General features: G+C 38.4%; 1 protein-coding gene across 1 annotated transcript in view; it reads left to right on the plus strand.

Annotated features, from left to right (window-relative positions):
- Positions 1-27916, plus strand: part of COL22A1 (collagen type XXII alpha 1 chain) — a 259447-nt gene that overhangs the window by 182857 nt on the left and 48674 nt on the right. The window contains exons 43-46 of the mRNA XM_004602595.2: positions 2323-2370; positions 13961-14074; positions 14759-14812; positions 25772-25825. Of these exons, the coding sequence (XP_004602652.2) occupies positions 2323-2370; positions 13961-14074; positions 14759-14812; positions 25772-25825 (270 nt within the window). The remainder of the gene's footprint in view (positions 1-2322; positions 2371-13960; positions 14075-14758; positions 14813-25771; positions 25826-27916) is intronic.

The following is a 27916-nucleotide window of genomic DNA, read 5'->3' on the forward strand; positions in this document are numbered from 1 at the left end:
GGGCCCTGCAGGGAGTACCCATGTGATTGGTCTTAGTCACTTAGTCTCTTCTCCTCTCCAGAGATCAGCTTAACATTATCCAAGAACTATATCAAAGAAGCTTTCTGACATGACCAGAAACCAAGGCAAAAACAAAAATGCACCTGTCAGAACATTCCAAGAACTTCAGGGGTATGCCTTGAGAGCTGGTTAAGATAGACTTTTCTTAGAAATTGATGAGTTTAGATAAGTCAGGCCTATAGTCATCCCTTCACTTTATGGTCATCATTCCTCAGTGGGTGGAGAGTGGAACCGGAAGTGAAGGTACAGGGTTGCACCCATAGAAATTTACACCACCCCACCCCCACATGAAAGTGGTTTCTCCAGAAATCTCTAGAAACTTTAAGAAAGAAAGTTTCTCTAGAAACTTATTAAAGAGTTTCTTGTGCCAGTCACTGACCAAGAGAATACTCTTAGGGGCTTGGGGTTGGGGGGAGTGGGGGGGGCTTACAAGGAGTAGGAAACATTATAGCAGAGAAAATGCCAAATGGCTCCTGTAATGTAAATGGCCACAGATGCTGTTTTATTTCTAGTAAATGAGGTACTCTTTTTCATTTTAATTCCAAATGAGCCATTGGCAGTACAACTCCCTGGCATTCCAAGTGGGTATTCCTTTCAGGAGAAATTAAGGAGAATCAGACATCTCCACAGGTCACAGATTGAGTCTTTTAGACCTAATACTCTCCCCCTCTGTTTTTAATCTGAACCCATCAGACCTAACAACGATCCACCATAAATGACTTATTCATCAGGTCAAATATGCCTATAATATATTCCCTGACAACCTGCAAAAACTTTCAAACCCTAGAGAGTGTTCCTGTGTTACTTCTTGAGACCTGTATTAGAAGGTCTATAGAATTGGTCAGAACAAGACATTAGTTGAATTATTTATAAGCTCATGACATGCCTGGATTAAAATTACCTCCAAAGAACTCGACTGACAATGCTAAAAAGCCCCAAAGAAAACAATGCCAACAGCACAAAGCACAGTTTGAAAAAAAAAAATTTCATTCTCCTCTGCTATTAACTTCCCAGGGGAAAAAGAGAAAACTTTAAAAGAAAATAGTTTTTCCCTTTTGAAGTTTGAATAAGTCTGTATGTGAAGGTTGGCCCTCCAGCAGGGCTCTCTCTCGGATAACTCAGAAAGATCTCGGCTGTTTCTTTAGCACCTGCAATTGAAATAAGACTTCATTTAGGACTAGAACTTTCCTTGGCTTCCCCAGTTCTCCTTCAGTTTCACGCCCATCTCTTTCCTGTCTTTCAATGACAGTAGCACAGAAGGTTAGACAATAAAAAGCAAAACAGACATATCTCAGCCCATAAAAGGGGTATCCTAAGCAAACTATTAGTATGCACCTAGCATATGTCTTTTGCAGCCACAGAAATTCAAGAAAATGGGGGTAAGTGAAAAAAAGTCTGTTTTTGTCTTCCCAAGATGCTAGATTGGACTTATAAACGCAGACTGAGCTGGAATAAATAAACCACCATATGTTCACTTGTGCCTACATACTTTTCATATTCTAGAAAGAAAAAAAAATCTATCACCTCCCCTCTAAGCACTGGATTCACTAGTGGTCCTTTCTTATTGCAAAATATAGATGTTTTTATGGGGATATTCTAATTGCCAACTCTTAAGAAAATTTTATCATCTACTTTTCGTCTTCTTTTTTGATTATAGCCTTGTTCCTTACACTTCAGTGTGGACACGCCCCTTGCTAACCTTGGACTCTGTACCAGTTGCATTAGAATATGCCACACCCCAGCTTACAGTGGGCTTGCATGTAGATCGGGTCACCTGAAGACTCCAATTTATTCACAAATGAAGAGTTTTCTACATGCTGTTTCACCTTGTAAACCTAAAAAAATGTTTCTAATTGTCATATAACATTGTAAGTAGCTTAGTCCCCAAGGGGGTCTTAACTGTGTATCTCCTTAGCTTTCCACGGTACCTATATGAACTCTCAGTTTTTATGAGACTGGGGAAAGAGGATACGGAGAAGAGGAGAATAGGTGAGAGATTGAGATTGGGGACAGAGTGAATTCATCTTCTATTAGCCTTGACTAAGATTTGACACCTTCTCGAGTCACTTAGACAGATAGGACTATTTGAGTTCTTACATAGGACAGTTAGAAGTTATAAATTACATAGAAGAGAACTTGAATTGTTTGATAGGGAATGGGATTTACAGTGTGTGTGTGTGTGTGTGTGTGTGTGTATGTGTATGTACATATTTTATGTATGTTGTGTTCATTGTACAGGTTTCTGTATTTTTATTTTGACAGGGCATCTCTCCATTACTGTCTCCAGAGGACATAAATCTTTTGGTTAAGGTAATGGCATGAGTAGATTTGCATGCATTCTGAAAATGCTGAGGGGGGATTGGAGATTACACTAATTTTTGTTAGAACAATTGCATGTACTACTGTTACAATACTATTCTGAGAACCAATGATAATATTGGTGTTACCATGTTCCAACAATGTGCTATCCACTGTGCATTGTATCAGTGACTATTCATAAGTGTCCATTTGAACTAAATTAAAATTCACTGTATCACTGTCATCCCGTTGCTCTTCAATTTGCTTGAGCGGGCACCAGTAACGTTTCCATTGTAAGACTTGTTACTGTTTTTAGCATATCGAATACGCCACAGGTAGTTTATCAGGCTCTGCCATGTGGGCAGGATACTCTTGGTAGCTTGCCTGGGTCTCCGAGAGGGGTGGAGGAATGGAACCCAGGTTGACCGCGTGCAAGGCAAATGCCCTAACCGCTGTGCTATCGCTCCAATTAGTATACTCCAATTAGTATAAAATTATAATAATTTTAATTCACTTTGGGTTGGAGTGAATTAAAATTAGCATAATATATTATTTATGCATGGACCTACATATACAGTGGTTGCTGTATATGACAAGCAAATATAAAGAATTTCCATCATCATACAAATTTTTTCAGGGCAGTCTTTGTGTAAAATGTGAAGTTTGTATTTTATTTTCACAACTATTCTGAGTTGTTCATATTTAAGTTTTTATTATGTATACAAAGAACCTGAAAAACTGATGAAGGCCAGTGACTTTATAAGAGTATAATTCCTCCCTCAGTAAAAAAGACATCGACAAGCAGAATCAGAAAGATATGGTATGGGTGCTCTGGTACAAGGGCAGAGAGGTACAGCTAGTGATGAACATTTAAACTAAATTAAGTTTATATTTTAGTTTAGGGAGAGTTGGATTTCAGAACTGCATCTGCCTTCTCTATATGTGGAAAATATCCCATATTAGTTAACCATAGTGATTCTGAGATAGTAAGTGAAATACCAGAAATCCCAGAGCATGTATGGAACCTCAGAACTTAAATGACTGACAGTTAGGAAAGATGAAATGTAGACAGAGCAAGATTTAGATTTCAGTAAAAAAAATAGTCTTGCTTCAATATGTGTAGAGGGTTATTTTTTGGCTTTAATTCAAGAATTTGTCTAAAATTAAGGTGCTATTAGATCCTGGATTTTGCGTGAATAACCCCCAACTTGAGGTATTTCTAAAGAGCACTGATATCAGAAAATATCGAGTTCACGTGTGAGTGCAAGGGAGTTAACTAGCTAAAAATAAGGTCAAAATTCTTAGACACCTAAGAATTTTTAAATTCTTTGCACAGTCGGATACTTTGATGGGAAATTATACATTTTATTAAAAACTGAGTTGTAGCAGAGTAATATTTCCTCATTTTTATCGATGAGAATATTTTCCTGGTCAAGGACATGACATGAAATCATTATTTATTGATTTTAACCTTGTTTATTACAGACTTTTATTAGCTTGGATCATTTTTCATAATTCTATCACTCTGGGAAAAAACTTTATATGAATCAACTCTTTCCTTGACTCTACTCCAAGGATTTCAGCTTCAATATGTCCATATTTTTGTGCTAGTGATATCAGGAGTGGGCACTCTGAGGGTTGAGCATTGTTTTTTTGTGGCTACAGCCTTAAGATTTTTTCAGTGAAATCAACATTCCCAATGTTATGAAATGTAGCTATATTATCAGAATGTATGGAAACCCAGAAACATATGGGGACCAACATTCAGGGCAGAACTGGCCCCATGAAAATGTAATTTTTCTGTATAAACCCTGTAAACAACAACCTGAATCATAAGGGTTTGTACCATCTGTGGAATCAACTAACTTATCTCCCTGTATTTTTATCATCTGTTGTCATATTAATGTAGGTTAAAATCTGCTTTGATATAGGTGATTAAGGGCAAGACCTCCTCTTTCTGAGAAGACATCTTTTATTATTATCTGAATAGCTTTGCCTCTAAGAAATTGATAACATTGTATAATTAATTATGATATTTGGAAAACTCTCAGGACAGAAAGTTTATCTTCTAAGAGTTCTTGATAAATGAATATCAATAAGTGGATCTGTGCCCAGTGTGTACATGGAGTAACCACCCTCATGAAATCTCCATTAGCAGAGCCCTTTGGATATATATGCTCATTAAATAATCCAGCGGGTAAGTTCTCTTACTGTAAAGGAGACTGAGTGACTTGATGATCAAGTCATTTGTAACATTTTAAAGAGCTAGAATCGCAGCAGAGTCAATACTAAAATTCAGTATGATTAACTCCAAAATTTATACTATCTGACTTCATAATTATTTAAGTAAATATCCTGAAACTTACCGGACATAGTTTAGAGTTTCCTGCCTATCACTTAAAGTTTTAATCTGTAACCAAAAATATGTTTGACCCTCCCTCCCTCCCTCCCTCCCTCCCTCCCTCCCTCCCTCCCTCCCTCCCTCCCTCCCTCCCTTCCTTCCTCCCTCCCTCCCTTCCTCCCTTCCTTCCTCCCTTCCTTCCTTCCTTCCTTCCTTCCTTCCTTCCTTCCTTCCTTCCTTCCTTCCTTCCTTCCTTCCTTCCTTCCTTCCTTCCTTCCTTCCTTCCTTCCTTCTTCTCTTGCTGTTTTACTGGTGATACTTGCTTAGAGACCTTCTGTGGTGCCACATCCACAGGTAAAGCAAATGCAGTACCCCATGCTGTCTCTTCACCCCAAAATCACACAATACTTTGTCAAGACTACTCATTGAGGATTCAGCCAGGTTGGTTGAGATTTGGATCTTATTTATATTCCTGGGAATCAATTAGTGCTTTTTTCCACATAACAGAACCTTCAGGATTTCTCCATTTGTTAGGTACTTTACTGAGTATTTGATATGCTGTGTTATGTTGGTACAATGACATTAGGAGCTCGGATTGCTGAAAAATCACAGACAAAAGAAAGATGATAGATACCATAGGGAATCAGCATTCATAGATTATATACAAGGAGCATGTAATACCTAGTTCTGTTGCCATGGATTATTCCATTTAAATTTTGCAGAATAATTAAAGCCGAATGATCTTTGCTAATGGGTAAGGAAATGACATAAAGGGCCTGAATGGTTTAGGCCCTGTATAAGTCAAATCAGTTTCATGGAGGAGTTAAGAACCAGCATCGATGGCCAAGGCAAGCTGATCTGTGATCCTTATAAGAGAATATAATTTCCGAGGGACACATTAACTAAAACAGCAGTGCAATTTACTGTGCTATTTTAATATTGTAAGTAAAACTAATTGTGTTCTAACTGTGTGCTCTGGCACCATGCATTTTAAGTTCATTATTTTATAAATTTTTCATCATACTTTGAGGTCTGTACTTCAGCGAGAGGGATTCTGGTGTTTAGAACAGTGAAACCATGATCCCAGGTTGGCAGACCCTATCGTGTATCCTGGGAAATCCTATTTAATAGTAAGAAGAAACTGTCTAATCTCAAGGTATTTTGGATAGCTCAAGAACAGGAAAGATTGGGAGAGCTAGAGTGAGTGTTGGTAAAATGAGAACTTACTTCTTGCTCATTGGTGGGTTGTACTTGGTTCAACACTCTCACTGGTTAGTCTGAGACTGTTGAGACTTCTGGGGCTATTGACAGCTCTGGTATTTAGATAGCAATCCTTCATAAAATCTATAAGACTGACCAAGATACAGAGGTAACCCTCAAAAAATAGAAATGAAATAGGAAAGTAGAGATTTATATGTTACTCAGGTACATTGTTCTTTTTATGCTATGGAACCCACTGCAATAAATGATTTCTGTTTGCCACTGCAGCATCCAAGTTCAGCTCAATTTCAGTAGCTAGAATTTAAGCTACTATTAGACTAGTCCTATTCTCATATATGAATCTATCTATTGTTGTAACTACATGAATATATGCCATTTATGGCATTCTGGGCTAAAGAAATACATGAATTCCTTCCACTTCTATTTCTTTTCCTAAGAAAATCTGCAAAACTGAAACCAGTATACTTCAGGTAATCTCATCTGTTTCTGTTCATGTGCTTCAACATTTTAACTCTTTGACCCTCTAAAATCAAAATTGAAAGAGCTTCCCAAATTCCTAACCTAAGGATGATGGCACAGAGCACCAAAAGGTCGATGCTTTGTCATTTGTTTGAGCCAAATAATTCATGCATTTATCTAAAGGAGGTGTTTTGCTATGGATTGGCATATGATGATATAAACACTACCTCTGTCTTCCGGGAGCTCAAAGATTGCTTTTGAATATTGGGTAGTGCATGGGTTTGTAATAAATAGGCTATTATAATGGTAAGATATAAGTGCTTTTATAACAAATTCCTGAGGACCATGGAAGGAAGCCTTATATCCAGTTTGTAGTAATTAGAAAGACTTCTTAATCTTTTTATTATAATACAGAATAAGAAGCTTTCAATATTCAAAGGTTAGTTAAAAAGGACCCAAGAATATAGCTCAGTGGTAACATTCTTGTCTTACAGGCATAAGACCACAAATTAGATGCCTGGTACCCCACACATTAAGTATGATTACTGGCACTACAATTATGTCCACGATGCCATAAAAAAGTGTGCTATCTCCGGGACACCACAATCAAGTGAGTGCAAGCTACATAAATGTGCCACCCACCAATATGCACAATGTGCGCCACAAGCAAAGGTGCAAACCATAACCAACTAAGCAACCCCTTTTATCATAACAAAATAGATTCTGTAGGAATGAAACAAATAGAAGTAAGGTGGACAGTTCAAACTTACTTTGGCAATGCAAAGCTCTTTCTCTTGAATTGAAGACCAAGAAGAATGTTAAATCTCTTGAAACATTAACCCATGGAAATGAAAAGAAAAATATATATTCAGAAGAATGTATTCATTTATTTGGTATTAGGTAATAATATCTAATCATGATCTCTACACATATTCTATGGTTCCAAAGCAGAAAGGGGATGGACAAGATGGTATAGGAGTTAAACTGCTTGACTTTCATATGACAGACCCTGATTCAAATCCCAGAACACTAATGTTCCCTGGAGTTATCCCAGGAAGGAGTTATCCCTTAGCACTGAGCCAGGAGTGTGCTCTGAGTACAGCCAGGTATGGACCCAAAACACTGTCAAAGAAGGACACAGTTTCTAACAGTTTCTAACAAAATAAATGCTTTGCAAATTGCTTTTTATTCAGAATCAGAGTGAATACACATATTAGTAACAGCAATCAGATCAGACACTGTTCTAAGTAGTTTGAACTTTTTTAACCATCACAAGAACAAAGAGAAACATTAGTGAGGGATAATTGGAAAAAAGGATGTCAAAGGAAAAATCCAAGCACTTGGAATACAGTATGAACTAGCCTTTATTTGGAGTTGTGTGTTTCATTTACTATATATGCACTCTAAACTGTAAGATAGAAAGATGGGATAGCCAAAATTAAAAAACATGTTAAAATTCTCACTGGAGACTTCACTTACCTGATTCAAAGTAAAGCAAAGCTTTGTTCCAGACAACATTAATTAAATGCCTTTAGGCAAAGAATAATTCTGAACATAGTCTGGTGAAATTTTGTGTTACAGCAAGAAAGACCCTTCTGTAGTGTGCAACTGTTGCTTCCTTTGTTCTTATTTGAACAGAAACTCTGGCAAATCTACATACAGTAGAGCAGGTTCAGCTTCCAGCTTGCTCTGTCCCTAAACTTAGAAAGAAGTTTGGGGGTATGGTGTAGCCAGCAGGTCAATTGTGCCTGCAGGGCGAGTGCATCACAGCCTGATATTGCCTTCAGGCTTCCTGGTACCCCCAAATTGCTGCTGTGCCTTTGCCCAGACCCCAGTAACTTGGGACTAAGTTTACCAAGAAATTAAATGGCCAGAAGTTATGTATGCAGGATCCAACCCCACAAACCACCTCTGGATCAGCTATACAAGCTCATTTGCTGGCTTGATTTCAGAGACCCATACATAAATCTCCAAAGAAATCAAGAGACGCAGTTAATCTTGAACCTGCACATGGCTGAACAGACGGGTAAATCGGAGGGGGAGGGTTGGCCTGGTGGCCTGCCTAAGCAGAGTCCCATCAGCCGCTTGTTACCACAATCCAAAATCACTTTCATACCCCCAGCCTGACTCCACCATCTCAGGATGGACCAAGAAATAATCTGTTGAAAACTCTGATCTGCGGGTTTTGTGACTGAAATCTCCAAGCTTTCTTGGGGTTGGGATAGGCTACTGCCCTCCACCTCCCTGTACTTCCAGAAGCCTCAGCAGTCACATACATACCCCAAAGCTTCCACACAATTGAAAAGCTACTCCAGCACTAATGTTCTGATAAAAATACCAAATGCCCTGAACAAACACCATGACCTCTTAGCACCTGCATTGCAAACTATAATGCATAAAAGGAAAAGGAGAGAGCAAGAAGAAAAGTGCCTCCCACAGAGGGAGGCTGGGTGTGGGGGGCTGGGGGATGATGGTGGAGAAACAGGGGACATTGGTGGTGGGAAATGTACACTCATGGAGAGATGGGTGCTGGATCATTGTATGACTGAAACCCAATTTTGAGCAGCTTTGTAATGGCCTATCTCACATATACACAATTAAAAAAAATTAAAAAGTAATGTGGAATTCATGCCCAATTCAATCAGCTTAATCAATGACTGAATAAACAAAAGACACTCTCACTGTCACTGTCATCCCATTGCTCATCAATTTGCTTGAGCAGGCAACAGTAATGTCTCCTTTGTGAGACTTGTTATTATTTAACTACATAAAAAAAAGAAGAAAAAATTGTTGTTTTTTATTTATTCATTTTTTTAATTGAATCACTGCGAGATAGAGAATTACAAAATTGTTCCTTATTGTGTTTTAGTCATACAATGTTTCAAAGTCTATTCCTCCACCAGTGTAATTTCCCAGCACCAGTGTCCCCAGTTTCCCTCCCACCCCTTCAAGTCACCATACACCTCAGCCTGCCTCTATCGTAGGTACCTCTATTCTCTCTCTCTCTCTCTCTCTCTCTCTCTCTCTCTCTCTCTCTCTCTCTCTCTCTCTCTCTCTTTTTCAGTCTTTCATTTTAGGCATAAGGTTTGTGATACAAACCTTTGTAGTAGAATTTGAAGTTGGGGAAGGTTATGTCAAGGATTGCTTTAGCTATTCGTGGGGTTATTGTTCCATATGAATTTCAGAACTGTTTGATAAATTTCTTTGAAGAATGTGGTGGGTATCCTTATAGGGACTGCTTTGAACCTGTATAGTGCTTTGGGAAGTATTGCCATTTTGACAACGTTAATTCTCCATTTCCATGAATGGGGGATGTGTTTCCATTTCCTCGTGTCTTCTTTTATTTTTTGAAATAGCATTTGGTAATTTTCTTTGTACAGGCCCTTTTCCTCCTTAGTTAAGATGATTCCAAGGTACTTGATTTTCTGTGGCACCATTGTGAACAGAATTGTTTCTTTAATATCACTTTCTTCTCATTCTTTATTTGTATATAGGAAAGTCATGGACTTTGGGGCATTGATTTGGTAACCTGCCACTTTATTATACAAATATATTGTTTCTAGAAAGTTTTTGGTAGAAAATTTAAGGTTCTCTAATTATAGTATCATGTCATCTGCAAATAATGAGAGCTTAACTTCTCTCTTTCCTGTCTGGATTCCCTTAATATCTTTTTCTTCCTTAACTGCTATGATGAGTACTTCCAGTTCTATACAGAATAGAAATGGTGAGAGTTGTCTTGTCCCTAATCTTAGAGGAAAAGCTTTACTTTTTCCCAATTGAGAATAATGCTTGCTGTGGGTTTGTGGTAATTTTTTTTTTCTTTTTGGGTAACACCTGGTGATGCACAGAGGTTACTCCTGGCTCTGCACGCAGGAATCACCCCTGGCTGTACTCAGGGGACCATATGGGGACCATATGGGGACCATATGGGATGCTGGGAATCGAACCTGGGTCGACTGCGTGCAAGGCAAACACCCTACCCACTGTGCTATCACTCCAGCCCCTGTGGTAAATGGTTTTGACTGTATTGGAGAGAGTTCCTTTGAATCCTGTTTTTTTGAGAATTTTTAACATGATTGTGTGCTGGATCTTGTCAAAAGCTTTTTCCTGTGTCTATTGATATGATCATGTGGCTTTTATCTTTTCTTTTTTTTTATATGGTATATTATGTAGATTGACTTGCAAATGTTAGGTAATTCTTCCATTCCCTGGATGAATCCTATTTGGTCATAGTGTATGATCTTTTTGATGAGTCTTGGATTCTATTTTATACTATTTTATAATTTTTTGTTGAGGATCTTTGCATTGGGCTAGAGCAATAGCACAGAGGTAGGGCATTTGCCTTGCACACAGCCGACCCAGGTTGATTCCTCCGCCCCTCTTGGAGAGCTGGCAAGCTACAGAGAGTATATCACCCACACGGCAGAGCCTGGCATGCTACCCGTGGCATATCTGATATACCAAACACAATACCAACAAATCTCACAATGGAGACATTACTGGTGCCTGCTCGAGCAAATCGATGAGCAAGGGATGAGAGTGACAGTGATCTTTGCATCTGTGTTCATCATGGATATCAGTCTGAAATTTTCTTTTTTGGTGGAGTCTCTGTCTGCTTTGGCTATCAGGGTGACACTTGCTTCCGAGAAACTGTTTGGGAATATTTATGTTTCTTCAATTTCCTGGAAAAGCTTGCAAAAGATTGACAATAGGTACTCTTTAAAAGTTTGAAGCAATTCACTAGTGAATCCATCAGAGCCTGGGCTTTTATTTGGGGGAAGAATTTTGATTACCATTTCAATTTGTATTCGATAGCAATAGGTCTGTTCTGCTATTCCAAATCTTCTTGGTTCAGCCTTGGGAGGTTATCAGAACACAGGAATGTATTCATTTCTTCAAGGTTCTCCTGCCACATGCCATAAAGATTTTCAAAGCAATCTCTGATGATTTTGTGGATTTCTTCAGTTTCTGTGTTTCTGTTGTGATGTCTTCCTTTGCATTTCTGATATGTTTTATTAGGGGTCTCTCTCTCTCTCTCTCTCTCTCTCTCTCTCTCTCTCTCTCTCTCTGTTTCTTTGTGAGTCTCACAGTGGCTTATTAGTCTTGTTTATTTTATCAAAAAAAGCAGCTCCTGTTTTTTTGATCTTTTGGACTGTTTTCTGGGATTCCAACTCATTGATTTCTGCTCTAAGTATTATTATTTCCTTCCTTGTACTTGGTTTAGGTTCCTTTTGTTGGTCATTTTCCAGCTTCCTGTGAGGTTAAGTTATTAATTTGGGCCCTTTATTCTTTCTTAATGAATGCTTGAAAAGCTATACATTTTTCTCTTAACACTGTTTTTGTTGCATTCCACAGATATTGGTAGTCATGTCCTCATTGTCACTAGTTTCCAGGAATCTTTGATTTCCTTTCTAACCCACTGGTTGTTCAGTAGTGATATGTTTAATTTCCAGGCATTTGATTTGATTCTCTGTTTATGTGTGTGATTGATTCCTATTTTCAATACATCGTAGTCTGAAAGGATAGTTCATGTATTTTCTATCCTCTTAATTTTATGGATGCATGTTTTGTGGCCCTGCATGTGGTCTATCTTGGAGGTTGTACCATGTGTACTGGAGAAGAATATGTATTCGGCCTTTTGGGGATGAAATGTCCTGTGTATATCTACTGATCTCCTTTCTTCCAGTCCTTTCCTCAAATAAAGTATCTCCTTGCTGAGCTTCAGTCTAGTTGGTCTATCGAGAGGTGACAGAGGCGTCTTCAAGTCTCCAACTACTATTGTATTGCTATCAATGTCTTTCTTCAAGTCTATTAACAGTTGTTTTAACTATTTTCCTGGTCCCTCATTAGGTGCACATACATTTAGGAATGTGAGAACTTCCTGATATATTGATCCCTTGATCATTAAGAAATGTCTCATATAACCTTTTTCAGGCTGAAATCTATGTGATCTGATACTAATATGCCAACCCCATGTTTTTCAAAGGCTGTTTGCTTGGAGAATTGTTTCCCAACCCTTGACTTTGAGCCTGTGTTTTGATTGTTCAAATGATGTGTTTCCTGTAGGAAGCAGAAAGTTGGGTTTAATTTTCTAATCCATCTTGCCACTCTGTGCCTTTTTATTGGTGCATTTAGTTCATTGAAATTGAAAGAGATTCTTGTGATGGGGATTTATGCCATTTTTATTTAGAAATTTGGTGTACTTGTGGAACTTGTTTTGTCTTAAAGTAGCCCATTTAGTTCTTCTTGTAACATTGGTTTTGCTTCTATAAAGTGTCTGAGTTGTTTTTTTATCTATAAAGTTGGATATTTTTCCTTCAAATCTGAATGAGAGTCTGGCTGGATAATGTTTTTTGGTGAGGCATTTATTTCATTGAGTTGGTTTACTATATCCCACCACTGTCTTCAGACCTGTAGAGTTTCAACTGATAAGTCTGCCTTGAAACTTAGGGATGCTCCTTCATGAACTGCTTCCTCCTTTGATCTTGCTGCTTTCAGTATTCTCTCTCTATCTATGGTTTTTGTCATTTTGATTAGGATGTGACTTGGAGTATTCTTATTTGGATTTCTTTCAGCTGGTACCCTTCTGGTCTCTTGGATTTAGGTGCATGCATTCTTCATCTCTGGGAATTTTTCATCCATGACAGCTTTGATAGTTGCTTCTTCATCAGGGTTTTTTTCCTGCCCTTCTGGTACCCCAATGATCTTTATGTTGTTCCTCTTGGCATCGTCTTGATTTTTTCTTGTCACCTGATGTTTTTTTTTTTTTTTTTTGAGAATCTTTTCCATCTTCTGCTGTAGTCTAGAGATTCTCTGTATCTTGTTTTGGAGCTTACAGATTCTGTCCTCAGCAGCTGTTACTCTGCTGGTGAGGTCTTCCAGTGAATTTTTCATTTCACTTACCAGGTTTTTCAGGTTTGTCACTTCTGCTTGTATTTTCCTCAATTCTGCTCTCATATGCTCCTGTATTTTATTGGTAGAGAATTCCATGCTTTCTTTGAGCTCCTTATGCATGCTTAACAATTTAATTTTAAATTCTTTATCAGAGAGGTTATAGATTGTTATTACTCGTTGGATCATCTGGGCTACCTTCTCCACTTACTAAGTCTGGTGGGGTTTCTGTGTTTCTTTACCGTTGTAACCTTTGCCATTTAGGGTTATTTATGTGTTTTTGTGTGGTTAGTAACCTAATTTTGGATGTCTTTGTATGTGTAGGATGAGTGAGTGACAGCGTGGTGAAGAAATGCATGGCTGTGGCACAAAGGAGAGCAGCTGAGCTCTTTGAGGTCGACAGGCTTGGGGGATGATCTACCTGGGACGCTTGCTCTGTTTAATAATACCAAATGTTTGCCCTAGGTCTGTGCTGTTAATATCTTTAGATATTACTTTGGGGCATTTTTGTGTTCATTGTCTTAGTCTGTTATTTCCAGAAAGAAAATTGCAAAGCTTGACACAATGTCTCTGGGTTAAGAGTCAATCCACCTGTTTGCTTTTCAGTCATTTACTGGCATCATCCTGTGTAGAGAAGTAGGGACTATTACCACAATATTATTTGATATTTATTTCTCATTTCTCTCTCAGGATGTGTGCCATGACTGCCCTCCTGGTCCCCCAGGTCTCCCTGGTATGCCAGGTTTTAAAGGGGACAAAGGTCTTCAGGGAAAGCCTGGGAGAGAAGGCCCAGAAGGAAAAAAGGCGAGTAGAAAAGCAAAACCTCTTTTATACAGTAATAAAAATCCACCATCTTAGAGATCAATAGTATTTTCCTGTTACAAATGGGAGGAGCATTCTCAAGAGTGCAAATATAGGAGCCATAGTCATGAAGGCCCTCTTGGGCCACAGGCTGCAACCCCAGGTAAACACACTCATGAGTGGCTATGCTCATGAATGTAAGGCGACACTCACACTACTACATGCTTAGTAGTAATTTTCTTTTGCCTGACCCTGGGAGTTCCATTTAGTTTTGTTTTCTATAAATGCCTATAATTGTTATAAAAGGAAAGGAGACTGCTGATGGGAGACTCTCCTTCTCCACAATACCAGCTTCAGAGTACTTGCTCCTCTTTACATCTGTTGCTCACAAGATAATAGACTAAAATCAGTGCCGTGGCGCATGTGTTTCAGCCCAGAGCTACACAGGCTATATCTGCTGAAGGATCAGGGTGGATTGGTTTGGTTTAGTTTTTCAATGTCCGATTTCTTGCAAAATACAGCAAAAAAATAGTCAGCCAAATAAATGAGAAAGAGATATTAAAAGCCATTTAAAAAACCCTTGGGGATGGGCCAGGCAAAAGGAAAACCCCAGAAGGACGGATAATATGTGTAAGGGGTTCTGACACTCATTTCTCTTTATTTGTTTTCCCTTTGCTCATGCCACAGGGAGATGCTGGACCCAGAGGCCCTCCAGGACTTCCAGGAATAACAGGTCCACAGGTGAGTGAACTTGCATGAATATCCTTATGTGTATTCTTATCTTACTGATTAATTAAATTTGAAAAAAAGTAATATGCAGTGCAGCAAAATCATGGTTTTCCCATCAAGAACCCCCTACTGAACATCTGACCATGGGTTTGACTCAGTAACCTTGGGCAAGATTGCTTCTGACTTTTATATTCTCCTCTTGTTTATCCCTAAATACCTGCATGGTTGAAAGTATGACATGAGTTGGGTCAGAATGAGGAGCTTGAGCTTTAATAGCATATAGCTCTGAATTTGAGTTTAGGCCATGAATGTCTCTTTTGAGCTGTGCGACTTTACATGACAACCTTGCCATTAAAAATTTGAGTCTAGGGATAAGAATTCTAAAAGAAGAAGAAGAAAAAGAAGGAATTAGAGTTGAAAAATCCAGTGTGTAAAGATAAAGTGTTACACAAAAACATTTGAAGGAAGTTCTATACAACCGCAAGTGTGCTTTATTAACTTATATTTATAGTGAAGCACTAGAGTAATAAAGCAGCAGGAAAGCTCAGAGATTTTACAAAGTGAGGGACCCGCCATTGGAAGGAAATATGATCATAGTCTCAGGACAAGCAAGGACACACTGGCTGTCAAAGTAAGTGCGTGTGGTTGAACTGCTGGTGGAGTGTTCTGGGATGACTCTCCCAAACTTACTATGTTCCCTGATGCTGCTGTATCCTCAGCGGCTTCTCCCTGGAGGCTTTGTTTACGCTGTGCTCCTAGAGGCTGCACCTAACACCTCACCCCAGCATTTGGATATGTTGCAGTGACTAAGATGCAGCTCAGCATGCATCAGAAAGTTGTCCCTTGCAGAGACAACCCAAGAGCCCCACATTTGGGGTTGGAACCCTGTCTTTTCTGACTTCTGATCACTCCGCCATATGACTTCCTACCAGTATCTGATAGACTACAACCCTGCACACTGACTGGCTTATGACCCCATTGACTTCTCTGCAAATGCTCCCACAAGTGTATGGTGTGGTGTGAGGCTTCCTCCATCTATGCGAGCGCTCATTACTTTGTCAACCACTGAGGTCATAACCGGCAGCAAGTCAAGGGTTAGGGTGAAAATCTGGGCACACAAAGCATTAAGAGGGAGCCAAAAACCTCAGTAACAAAGAAAACGACAACATCCAGTATATATTTTTAAGTTTAAAAATAATGAAGTTGACCTCCAAGGGATACAATTTGTTCTTTTTTTAATCAAAAGCTGGAGATATAGTACAGGAAGTTAGGCATTTGCCTGGCCTGTGCCTGACCCAGATTCAATCCCCATCACCATCTCCAAAACCCCATCAAGGGTGATTCCCTGACCCCAGAGCCAGAAATAAGCCCTGAGCAGTACCAGGTGTGGCCCCATAAGAGCAAACATATTTTAAAATCAAAACATAACCTCAACACTTTAACAGTGTTTAAAATCATTTTAAAATCAACAAAAATATTTAAAAATCAAAAGAAGACTTCGAAACTTCAACAGCATTCATACCTTGTTTCCTATCCCAGGACTCCCAGACCCTGTATTTCCATATAGCCATTGTGCTTATTTTACGTTAAATTTAATATGGTACTTTGGTATTATGTATCTGGGGTACTGAGAAGTCTCAAACATTAATGTGAGTTCTCATTCGCCTGAGCTTCAGTTTATCCTTGATAAATGAGTTGTAATTAAGTTTATTACTTTTAAAAAGCAAGCAAGTAATAAAAGAAAGCCAAAGCTTGTGGGTTATCAGAATAGAATAGTAGATCTCTCCAGTTATAGCTTGTAGGTTAAGACAGTCAGCATTTGTAATCCTGGGAGATGGCCCAGTGACTTAAATTACAAGCCCAGCAAATGCACACCCTGGTTCCACTATACACAAGGTGATCATAATGGCTCTGCTGTTTGTAGGTCCTGGTGAATGGGACTCTCTGGAAATTAGTTCAGTGGCTTTTAAAAAATGCTGTAAAAAAAATTAAAAAATGCTGTAACCCAGTAATCTCCAATACTGTTGAATTTACCAAGGATATCCTGAAAGCCACCAGTTCTGGATTTCCTTGGAGACAGAAATAAAAATGCACTTAGCTCTTGCAATCCATAGTCCTTGCGATGTCTTGCCAAGTTTAGATATACACAAGTCTCTTGCTTCAGGTGTAAATGTGAAGTTTTCACAGAGATGGACTGAAACTTTTGTCTAAGGAAGTCTTGGTTGAGAGACACCGGCAAACTGGAGAATTGCTTGTGTGGTTCACTGGGTGTTGCTCTCACTTTCTGAGGGCATCAGGTGTGGCTATACTTATTGCTTGAAAAATTTTGCAGCCTGCTACCTTCTGTTGATCCTTAAGTAACCTTTATAAGTCAACTTGCTAGCTTTCCTGGCTTAGCTTCTGCCAGGCAAGAGGCTTTATTCAGAGAAACAAAAACAAATCAATTAAAGAGATAAGGATTGGTCTCTTCACTAAGTATGCATTGTTTTCTCTAACAGCCCTATGATGACTTAAAGTGCTTTGCCTTTGTTCCTTAATAATTCGCTTCAGGAGAGGGTCTGTTCTTTTACATATTCAGAGAAAATTAAAGAATGTTTTGATACAAAAAAAAAGCATGCTACAATTGAAAGATGGGATTCTAGCTTCAGCACTTGGGAGTCCTCAGTGACCTAAAGAAATTGTTAGTGTGATTAATCCATCTTTCCAAAAATAATTTACTGAGAAGGATATGTTTTTCAATTGTGTAGTTTAATGCCTTTAAAACGAAATTAACCATGTGTGTATTGGTTTATTTTTGGATGTTTATTGTGTTTCATTATTTCATGTGTCTATTTTCAAGCCAAATCACTCTTTTTGATTGCTAAATCTTTGGAACATATTTTGAAGAATAAAAATGAAGAACTTGTTAGGTCTCTGGGTTTGTCTTACTTAATATATCCCAAAGTCATTTGCTGTGGTCTGTGTACCTGAATTTAAGAACAGGTTATTTTATTTATTATATCCTGTAATGGTCAGCATTATCCTAAGATGCAGAGCTATTTTCTCACTTTCAAGATGAGAAAACAAAGTTATAACCAGATTAAATGGCAATCTGCTAAAATTACTAGATGACATAGCCAAGGTTAATCCCTTATAGTGCAACTACAATTGCTTTATTTATTTATTTATTTATTTATTTATTTATTTATTTATTTTTGCTTTTTGGGTAACCCCAGCGATGCACAGGGGTTACTCCTGGCTCTACACTCAGGAATTACTCCTGGCGGTGCTGGGGGACCATATGGGATGCTGGGAATTGAACCTGGGTCAGCCGCATGCAAGGCAATTGCCCTACCCGCTGTGCTATCACTCCAGCCCCTACAATTGCTTTATTAATTGGTATCTTTATACTCACCATTGCTTGATAAATTGATCAACATATATAACGTTGGTGCCAGAAGGTTATATATAATCTAGGTATGTAATAGGCTATACCATCTGGGCTTGTCCAATCATGTTCTATGATGTCTATACAGCAGCACATCACCTAAGTAAACATTTTCCAGAGCATAGCCTTATCCTCAGGTAATGAACCTGAACACCAAGGACAGTTTCCAATATAACTCTTTGCTTTGGTCTGCTGGATCCTGTACAGTCCTGTAAATTTTATTATTATTTTTTAACCTTACCATAGGGATTGAACCCAGTTTGTGTGGGTACAAGGGATTTAACCCAGGGACTTACCCACACGAGTCAAGTGCTTTACCACTGAGCCACATCCCTGGCTGGAGCGATAGTGCAGTGGGTAGGGTGTTCGCCTTGCATGCGGCTGGCTGACCCAGGTTCGATTCCTCCATTCCTCTCAGACAGCCCAGCAAGCTACTGAGAGTACCGCGCCCACACGGCAGAGCCTGGCAAGCTACCTGTGGCATATTCGATATGCCAAGATCAGTAACAAGTCTCACAATGGAGACGTTACTGGTGCCCGCTCGAGCAAATCGATGAGCAACGGGGTGACAGTGACAGTGACTTACATAAAGCTTACCACAACCTATTGGGAAAATAAGTCACAGAATAATCAAATGTCTCATCTAAGAACATACAGGTTCACCTCTTTTCTTAGTTTAAAACCCAATCCAGTATATTCTCTTCTTTCATCTCCAGGAGACTGTTTTGTTTCCTTTATTGAACTTCACTACTCAAACAGGATCACTGGTAGACCTGCAGATGTGAAGATAAATTTTAAGCTGAAAAATTCTACTTAATATAGATCACTTATGATCCTTATTCTGTCACCGTACCCAGAATTCTGAGTATTCAATGTTCACATTCATTGCTAAATGAGTTTGCAATTGTGACCAACACTTTGAAACTCCCAAAATTTGTCTCGCAGATTTACAGTTGCTCTATCTTGCAGCTGGGTCTGGGAAGGTTAATCACACTGTTAATTACAGAGCTCTGTTCTAAAGCTTTTGGATTGCATAAAACCAGTATTAACTTTAAGGGAGAGAGTTGAAGATAGTAATTACTAGAATCCTTGCATATGAAGAAGTAGGAGCAGGATGGATGATTTAGGGAATAGGTCATTTTGCAGAGTCTGATGAAAAGGGATCTCTCCAGTGTTGGGCATGCTGATCAATCTGTTATCTATACACATAAATTGGATTCCTCCTCGTCTACGTACAAACCAGGTGGTGGGAACCGTAGTACATGATCCAGAAAGGTCAGGCTAGGGTTGGATTCCAGCCAGAGCAGTGGGCCCAGCCAGGATCCTAAAAATTAATGGTTTCACAACCTGCTTTGCTTCATAACCAAATAAAATTTGCTAACTACAAGATTTGGGTAATTTACTTAATTTCTCTGAACCATGGGACCCTGATTTGTAAGTGAAGCAAGAACATATTTCAGAAACAGAATGCATAGATAAAATATGAGGTTTTTATTTTACTTATATTTGCTTAATTACTGAGGAAATGAAGGGGAAAGACTGTAATGGTGGAGGGAGGGGTCCTGAAATACTGGGGGAAGTGATTGATGCAGAGGACAGAGAGGAAAACAATGACTTTAATCATATTGCAAACTGTGATACCTCAATAACATAAAGTTTGCAAAAGTCAAGTGTGATGGCCAGCATGTAGGTGGTGTCAAAAAAAATCACTACTGTATGGAGAAAAGAAAAACTTCCATTTTTAAAGTTAAGGCTTAGGGTTACTTACCGATGAGGAGTGGAATCAATACATTCAGAATTTTGCTAAACTAATTCCTTACTCCTACCTCTCTTCCCAGATAAGTTCCATCTCACATACTTACAGTCAGAACACTGTGGCTATTATCAACAGAGATCTCAAAGTCTCTGTCTGAGATCACAATGTATTTCTTTACATCCTTGCTTAGCAAGGAAAACACATATTTTTAACTCAGGAGCAGGTCTCTGGGGCACCAACACTTATAGGTGTGAAGAAATTGCAAATTAAAGAGAAAATCCAACAAGATATTTTTTCCTTTAGGTAGGCCTGGAATTTACAAGCTGTTCAATCTTCTATTTCTTCATCTACTTCAGCAGCAGATCTGGAAAAATAGAATCAAGAACACCCTATAGTTTACTCTAAGCCTTTCATTTATTTGCTTTGGAAGGTAGAGTATAAACTTATTAGTGCTCAGGGCTTACACCTCACGTTGTGCTCAGGAATTACTTTTTGTGCGTTTTGGGGGGACTTTTTGTGGTATCGGATTGAATCTGGGTCTGCCTTGTATAAAGCAAGCACCCTACCCACTGTACACTGCTCCAGCCCAATGTTGTTTATTTTCTTATTCCCAATCTTGATCTGCTTTGCATTTCAATGTAGAATATGGTTAATACATGTAATCATCAGTGCTCTTCATTATCATTGCTCTGACTTGATAACAGCTAATAAATAATAAAGCACTCTAAGTAAAATCACATCAAGGCAAGTGGCCACCTATGAAGGTCATCTGGACAAAGTAGGGTTTTAGATGTATTAAAAAGTTAGGCAGGGTTTTACCAGGCATCCTTGGGGAAGATTTTCTACATAGAGAAATGTGAGATTCAAAAGAAAGTGTGGGCAGATGAGGGACTTGAGAGTTCGGTGGCCTAGAACCATTCCCCTGGCCGGCCCACAGTGAAGGACTGGGGGAACGGAGAAACAGGGTTGTTGTCTGTTTATTTCTCTCTCCTCCCAAGCATAGTCCGATCTCTCCCTTACAACACAATTATAGTCATAGTTTTGGTCTTAGTCCCAGTCATCATAGGTCCATCACCCTAGTTCAATGGTCTTTCTAGTCCTTGTCTAGTCCTTATCTTCCTCTTATATCATAGTTAATAGATATCATGAAGGGTGAGGATACACATAGGTGGGGTTGAACGTTGTCATAACAACAAACCGATATATAACACCACTCCTTCAGGGGAATTTCTAGAAGATTTACTCAAGGACAAAATCTCACCTGAGGGTTCAGCACTCCAGATTGCTAGAAGATTCGCTCAATGGTGGGATTCCATCTAGGGTGTATTGCTTTCTCTGTTCCTTAGCTAGTAATCCATTTAGCAATCATAGCGATTTTAGTTCTTATAATATTTCTAGTCATTTTGTATGAACACAGTGAAAGGTATATTAAGCTTAAGGGTTTACTCTTTCTGAGGACATTTCACTATATATCCTAGATTATAGTCCTCAGTCAAGGTTAGTCTTTTCTAACCCCAGAAAGTTCCTTTTTTAGTTACTTCTTTTTGGGTCATGAGAGAGTTCCATGACTGTTCTTAAATTATTATATTTCTTATGGTGCTTCGCTTGTCCCGTTCTGACGCCAGGGTCATTTACAACTTGTCCTGGGTCCATCCAGTTCCTTCGTCGGAACCCTGCTGTTGGAGTGCTTGGAAATAAAGGCAACTGAGGTTTAAGTCAAGTAAATATGATAAATGTCCAGGAATATATATTGTTTGGAGTCATTAACTCCCATGCTACAAAAGCATAGCATCAGCTATCTTCTTGTGTCTATACAAAAAGTGCATTGCTAAGTAAACCATGTATGTGACATAAAGTAAAGAGGAAAGCATGTAAGTGACATAAGAGAAAGAGAAAAGCAATATAGGATTATTAATGCTTGATGGAATTCGGTGTGCTTTAGGGGCACTGTTTTGGGAGTAACTCAATAAATCTAAGCTCCCTGCAGGAGGTGCAAGGGCAACCCAATATTATTCAACAGAGAAACATGTTAAACTTCAGGTTCGGGACTTACATGAAAGTATCACAAACTCATTAACTTAAGAGTTAGACCCTACTCTTAGCTGTTTGTACAACCTTTGAGAGATTACATATTTGGTACTTTCACAAAAGCCAATATTCTTAGAATACTCTCTGTCATAAACATAACTGTGCATAATTATTATTTTTTGCACGTAGCAGAGTATAGTATTGTGAAAACAATTAAAAGCAAAATAAAGTTGTCTCATAACCTGGATAAACCTCTTTCACAGAAAAGAGAAAAATATTTTTACCGTTGAGTAAGCATTAAAGTGATATGGGGTGTGCATCACGCAGTATGTTAGCAGGTTGCAAGGACAAAGACATCTCATTCTTTTCCACAGTCAGGAAGTGTCTTCCAATTACACACGTGTCCTCAAGATGAACAATAGCACATTATCAAGTGAGGAAACCTATTGCCATTTGTCACATGTGTTCTTTCTAAATTTACCTGGCAACTGGGGAGCCTGTAGGTGAATTGTACGTATACAAAGAACAAACAAATTGCTGTCAACTTTATGACAGAAAGTAATTTTGCAACATGAGGGCAGGCAACCTGCCATATTAAGCTTTTACTTTCTCAAAGATATTAAGAGGTAGGTGCACTGTCGTTCTTGATTATTACATTTCAAACAGATGATTCTCAAGTCTCTGGGAAAGACCTCTGTCTTAGAATTGTAGCATGGCTACTAAAAGGATTTACATACATTTCAAATAATCAGGAATAACTTATTATGTCGAGTACTAACCCATGACTGTTTTAGGAAAAGGGGTCAGGAGAAACAATACCATACCTTCTTTTTAACATAAAATTATAGAACTCTTTACATATGGTCTAGATAACATATGAATAAAACTGATCTGTTAATGAAGTAGTCATCTCACTGGATTATAAATTTTTTATGAGCAGAACCTTTTCCTTGTTGATAGTTGCTTTGCTTATTGATGTAATTCTATGCTTAAAAATATACCTAGAATATGGTTATTTGGGGTTTTAGATTATAAGACCTGTGCTCTTGATCTTATACAACCAATGGAACAAAGCACCATGATCTAGGGGAAAAATCCAGAAACGGAATTAGGAAGAAAAAGAACTTTGAAAACAAACACATCTGGATTAGGTTCCATATCTTTCTTTTACTTAGTTCATCTCAGGTGAGTGAATTAACCTCTCTGGTCTCCAGATTTACCTTTACACGTTAATAATAACCGTTAATTCTGGAATATCCTATTGGGTAAATTAGATAAAATATGCATTAAACAAACACACATACATACATACACACATACATGCCCATCCACATGTATTTGCATCAAATCAAAATTGAGGGAAAGAAATATTTGAAGTGATATGTCACGTAGAAAAGCTCACCAAAGGGCCAGATATAAGAAGAGGGCCTTTGCAAATGTCAGCTCCTCTTTCCTGTTCGGAAGTGAGTAAAGCTTGGAGTTGATTGTGTTTGCTTTGATTTCCAGTTGCAGAAAAGGAGAAAAGGACATCTGAGGGTATCACTGGGCTGAGAACATTCCCACTGCTGTGACGAGAAGGTTGAAACCACTCTCAGCCAGGACAGAGCACTAGAATTTGAAAAGAATCCATTTGCTTTAAAGGCATTGTCCCAAATGTCAAAAATGCAGAGAACTATTCTGTCATTTCTTTTCACTGATACTATATCACAGCTTGCAGACAGTGTGCTGGCTTTTGAGATTTAAAAAACTGAAAATAATTATATGCAAAATTGCTCTAACAAATGCTGTCTTCTTTTAATCCATTATTCCCTCTCTTCTAAACAATGGCATTTAGCTCACCCAACCCTCTAATATGCCACAAAGCAGCAATGAAGGAGTGTTATTATGTAGTCATCACCTACATATTACTGATGTAGTTAAGACAGTTTGGGGGGCCTCCGGGGTGGATCTGACTTTTTAGCGAGAGAATTGCAAGGTCATAGGTGTAGAAGGACTCTAACAGAATAACCCACACTCCATTCTTCATATACTGGATGAGAACACTTGGAGCTAAGAGATTATGTGACCTTTCTTCAGAGATAAGGGTTGAAATGCTTGGCACCAGAGCAAGATTGACTTATTGCCAAAGATTTGTTTCATTGCGAAGGATACATTTAAAGTATACTTAAAAGCATTTTTAAAAAAATATTTGTTATGAAACAATTTTTGTCAGGAGAAATTTAACAGAAATATATTTGTTAGGGGCTGGAGAGATAATACAGTGGATAGAGACCTTGCCTTGCATACAACAAACCTAGATAGGATCTCTGACACCCCTTATGATCCCTATATCACCACAAGTCATCCCTGAGCACAGAGCCAGGAATAATCCCTGAGCATATCCAGGTGTGGCACCCAAAGCAAAACTATATATATACACACACATATACACACACACATACACACATACATATAAACATATATATACATATATAAACATATATATACATATATGTATGTATAGCACTGTAGCATTGCCATCCTATTGTTCATTAATTTGCTCGAGCAGGCACAAGTAACATCTCCATTAAGAGACTTGTCGTTACTGTTTTTGGCATATCAAATACACACGGGTAGCTTGCCAGGTTCTGCCCTGTGGGCAGGATACTCTCGGTAGCTTGCCGGGCTTTCTCAGAGTGACGGAGGAATCAAACCTGGGTCGGCTGCATGCAAGGCAAATACCCTACCCACCGTTCTATCTATCTATCTATCTATCTATCTATCTATCTATCTATCTATCTATCTATCTATCTATCTATCCATCTACCTATCTATCTATCTATCTATCTATCTATCTATCTATCTATCTATTATATGCAGTAAAGCAGAAAGTCAAATTAGAATAATTAAGAGATAATGAATTTTTTTTGTTTGTTTGTTTGTTTTTGCTTTTTGGGTCACACCTGGCGATGCACAGGGGTTACTCCTGGCTCTGCACTCAGGAATTATTCCTGGCGGTGCTCAGGGGACCATATGGGATGCTGGGAATCGAACCCGGGTCGGCCGCGTGCAAGGCAAACGCCCTACCCGCTGTGCTATTGCTCCAGCCCCATGAATTTTATTTTTTGAACTCTATTTTTTAAGGCTAGTCTGTGAAAATTGTAATTGGTAGTCATGTCTTGATGATCTTGGTAACTTTGATAATGATGAGGATGGTGGTAAAATTTACAGTGATAGGTGTGTTGAGGAGGAAGAGGCTAGTGGTGGAAGTGGTGATCTGTCGTGATGATGAAGAGAGTGATAACGAGATGGTGGTAATGACAATCATGACCCTGGTGGAGATTAGCAGCAGCAGCATGGTCATGCTGACAGGAAGGATACTAATTAATGCTCACTGAGAATTCACATTGAGGCCATCACTAGCCTAAGGAATTCATTGAATTTGGACCATTCAGTCCTCACAATAACCACACTATATATTATTATAATCTAGACTTAAGAGCTGACATAAAATAATCTCTATGAATTGGAGTCTCTGGTCACTTTGACACCCATGGCTTTGCTGACCCCAATCCCAACCCGTTTCCCCACATCCCAAAGAAGTCACTATACCGTAAATATCTCAACTAAGTCTCATTGTTCCTTTCTGCTGATAACATGTTAGATCTATGCATGAACTTTTAAATGAATGAATAAATGAGTGCATTTGTATATGCAAATGTTTTCTGTTTATAATAGAGCTAACATAATATCCTGTATTTCTTTTTTGTTGTTGTTTAAGGGAAATAAAGGAGAAAAAGGCGCATACGGTGCAATTGGACAGAAAGGGGATCAGGTAAAATTTTACTTTGTAACGATTCACTCTGTTTCTGCCAAGTAATCTTCATTTTATCATTCCTGACTCCATTCTTGACTCATATTTTTTGGCAGTATAAATCTTCCAAATCTCTTTTTCACTATTTCCATCTTAATTCCTCTAGTGCATTTTTATACCCCCTCACCCCAATTTACTGAGTAGCTTACTCATTTCTTTATTATGTTTCCAACTTTTTGTTACTTCAGCTTTTTTACCTTCTTTTTTCCTATGTTTCCCCTTTTTTATTCTTTTGCATCATTAATTGAAGTGGTAAACATTCATTGCAAATTATCAACACTGTATCTCCACACTCCCTCATTCCTCAAGCACCTCTTTTCAATACTTTCTCGTTGTATTAGGTGAAATATTTTGCTGATACCCCTCTATTTTTCTGCACACCAAATCTTGATGGACCACTTATCTTACTGTATTCTAAGATGGTGCTGGTGATGACTTTTCCCTTTTTTTTCATGGATCTGAACACTGTCTCTCCATTCCATGCTACAAAATTATTTTATAATTTCAACTTCCCAGCCCCTAACAGATTTTTGTTCTTAAATGATTTTTTTACAAATTTTTTCATTAGTGAATCACTGTGAGGTACAGTAGTTACAAACTTACGAACGTTCCTGTTTGCATTTCAGTCGTACAATGATTGTTTACAAATCCCTACAGCAGTGCTCATTCTCCTCCACCAATGCTCCCAATATTGCTCCCACTGTCCCCATCCCATCCCCCACCACCCCACCCCACCCCGCCTCTGAGGCAGGGCATTCCCTCTTGTTTTCTCTCCTTTTGGATGTTGTAGTTTTCAATAGAGGTATTGAGTGGCCATCATGTTCAGTCTATAGTCTACTTTTGGCATGCATCTTTCAACCCAAATGGGTCCTCCCAACATTCTTTACTTGGTGTTCCCTTCTCTATCCAAGCTGCCCTTTCCCCCAGCATGTGAGGCCAGTTTCCAAGCCATGGAGCAAACCTCCTGCTCCTTATCTCTACTACTCTTGGGGAACTAACAGTTTTTCTGGAATTTAATTTAGCCACTGTGCTTCTGCTTGACTGCACTCTTTCGGTTTCCTCTTTTGTTTCCTTTTCTGTATTACACCTGCCCTCACTTTTTTTTCTCACTCTTCCATGCATCTCTCCAATAATCTTATTGTAAATCAGCTTTGTGCTAGATACTGCATGAGGTTCTGAGAAATAGAATGAATATGGACAATCACTAACATAGGACATTTACTCATGAAGGGAGCAAGGCATGTGAGCAAATATTCCAGAAACAGTGATAAAAAAGCTTTACTCAAGGCCTGAATGACAAACTCAGTTAAAATTCCATCTGTTTTTTGGATAAAGGAAATGATTTGTATTAATCTCGCCAGAAAAATTGTCAGAGGGATGTACTTTATATTTTATGAATATTATGGCTTATATTTTTCTGGATGTTTTAGTTTTATAACATTTGGTAGACTAAGCTAATATTAAATCTAATAACAAAATATTCATCTTGTTGCAATATTCATGACTCTTTATAGAGACATATGTATCTTTTAAAATAAACATATGCTGTTACATGCCATAATTCAATTAACATAATTTGCATCATAGCATACATATTATAAGTTTCATGTCTTAATTTTTTTATGATAGGTAACTTCAAATATAAAGTAAGAAAAACACAAAATAGCTCCAATATATCTATTTACCAACCACAAAATGTTAATTTTTATGACTAATCTTATTTTCATCCAGATCCTTACCTGCTTCCCTCTAAAACTTCTTTCTTATCACAGTTTAAAGTAAGTCTTCCTTTTAGATATTTGTTTTTGAAAATATTGGCAAATATTTGTTCAACCTAGTGAAACAGCGGTGATATTGATATAAAGAAAAGTATATCTAGCTTTTATTCAAAATTGTTTTTGGCATTAGACTCTGAACTCTCTTTTGGAAAACAAGGTTGTTACACAAAGTGAAAAGCTTTTTGGGGCTGGAGCGATAGCACAGGGCCAGGGCATTCCCAGCATCCTGTGTGGTACCCTGAGCACCGCCAGGCGTAATTCTGTAGTGCAGAGC

This window comes from Sorex araneus, chromosome 2 (genome assembly GCF_027595985.1).
Source record: "Sorex araneus isolate mSorAra2 chromosome 2, mSorAra2.pri, whole genome shotgun sequence".
Taxonomy (NCBI): Eukaryota; Metazoa; Chordata; class Mammalia; order Eulipotyphla; family Soricidae; genus Sorex; species Sorex araneus.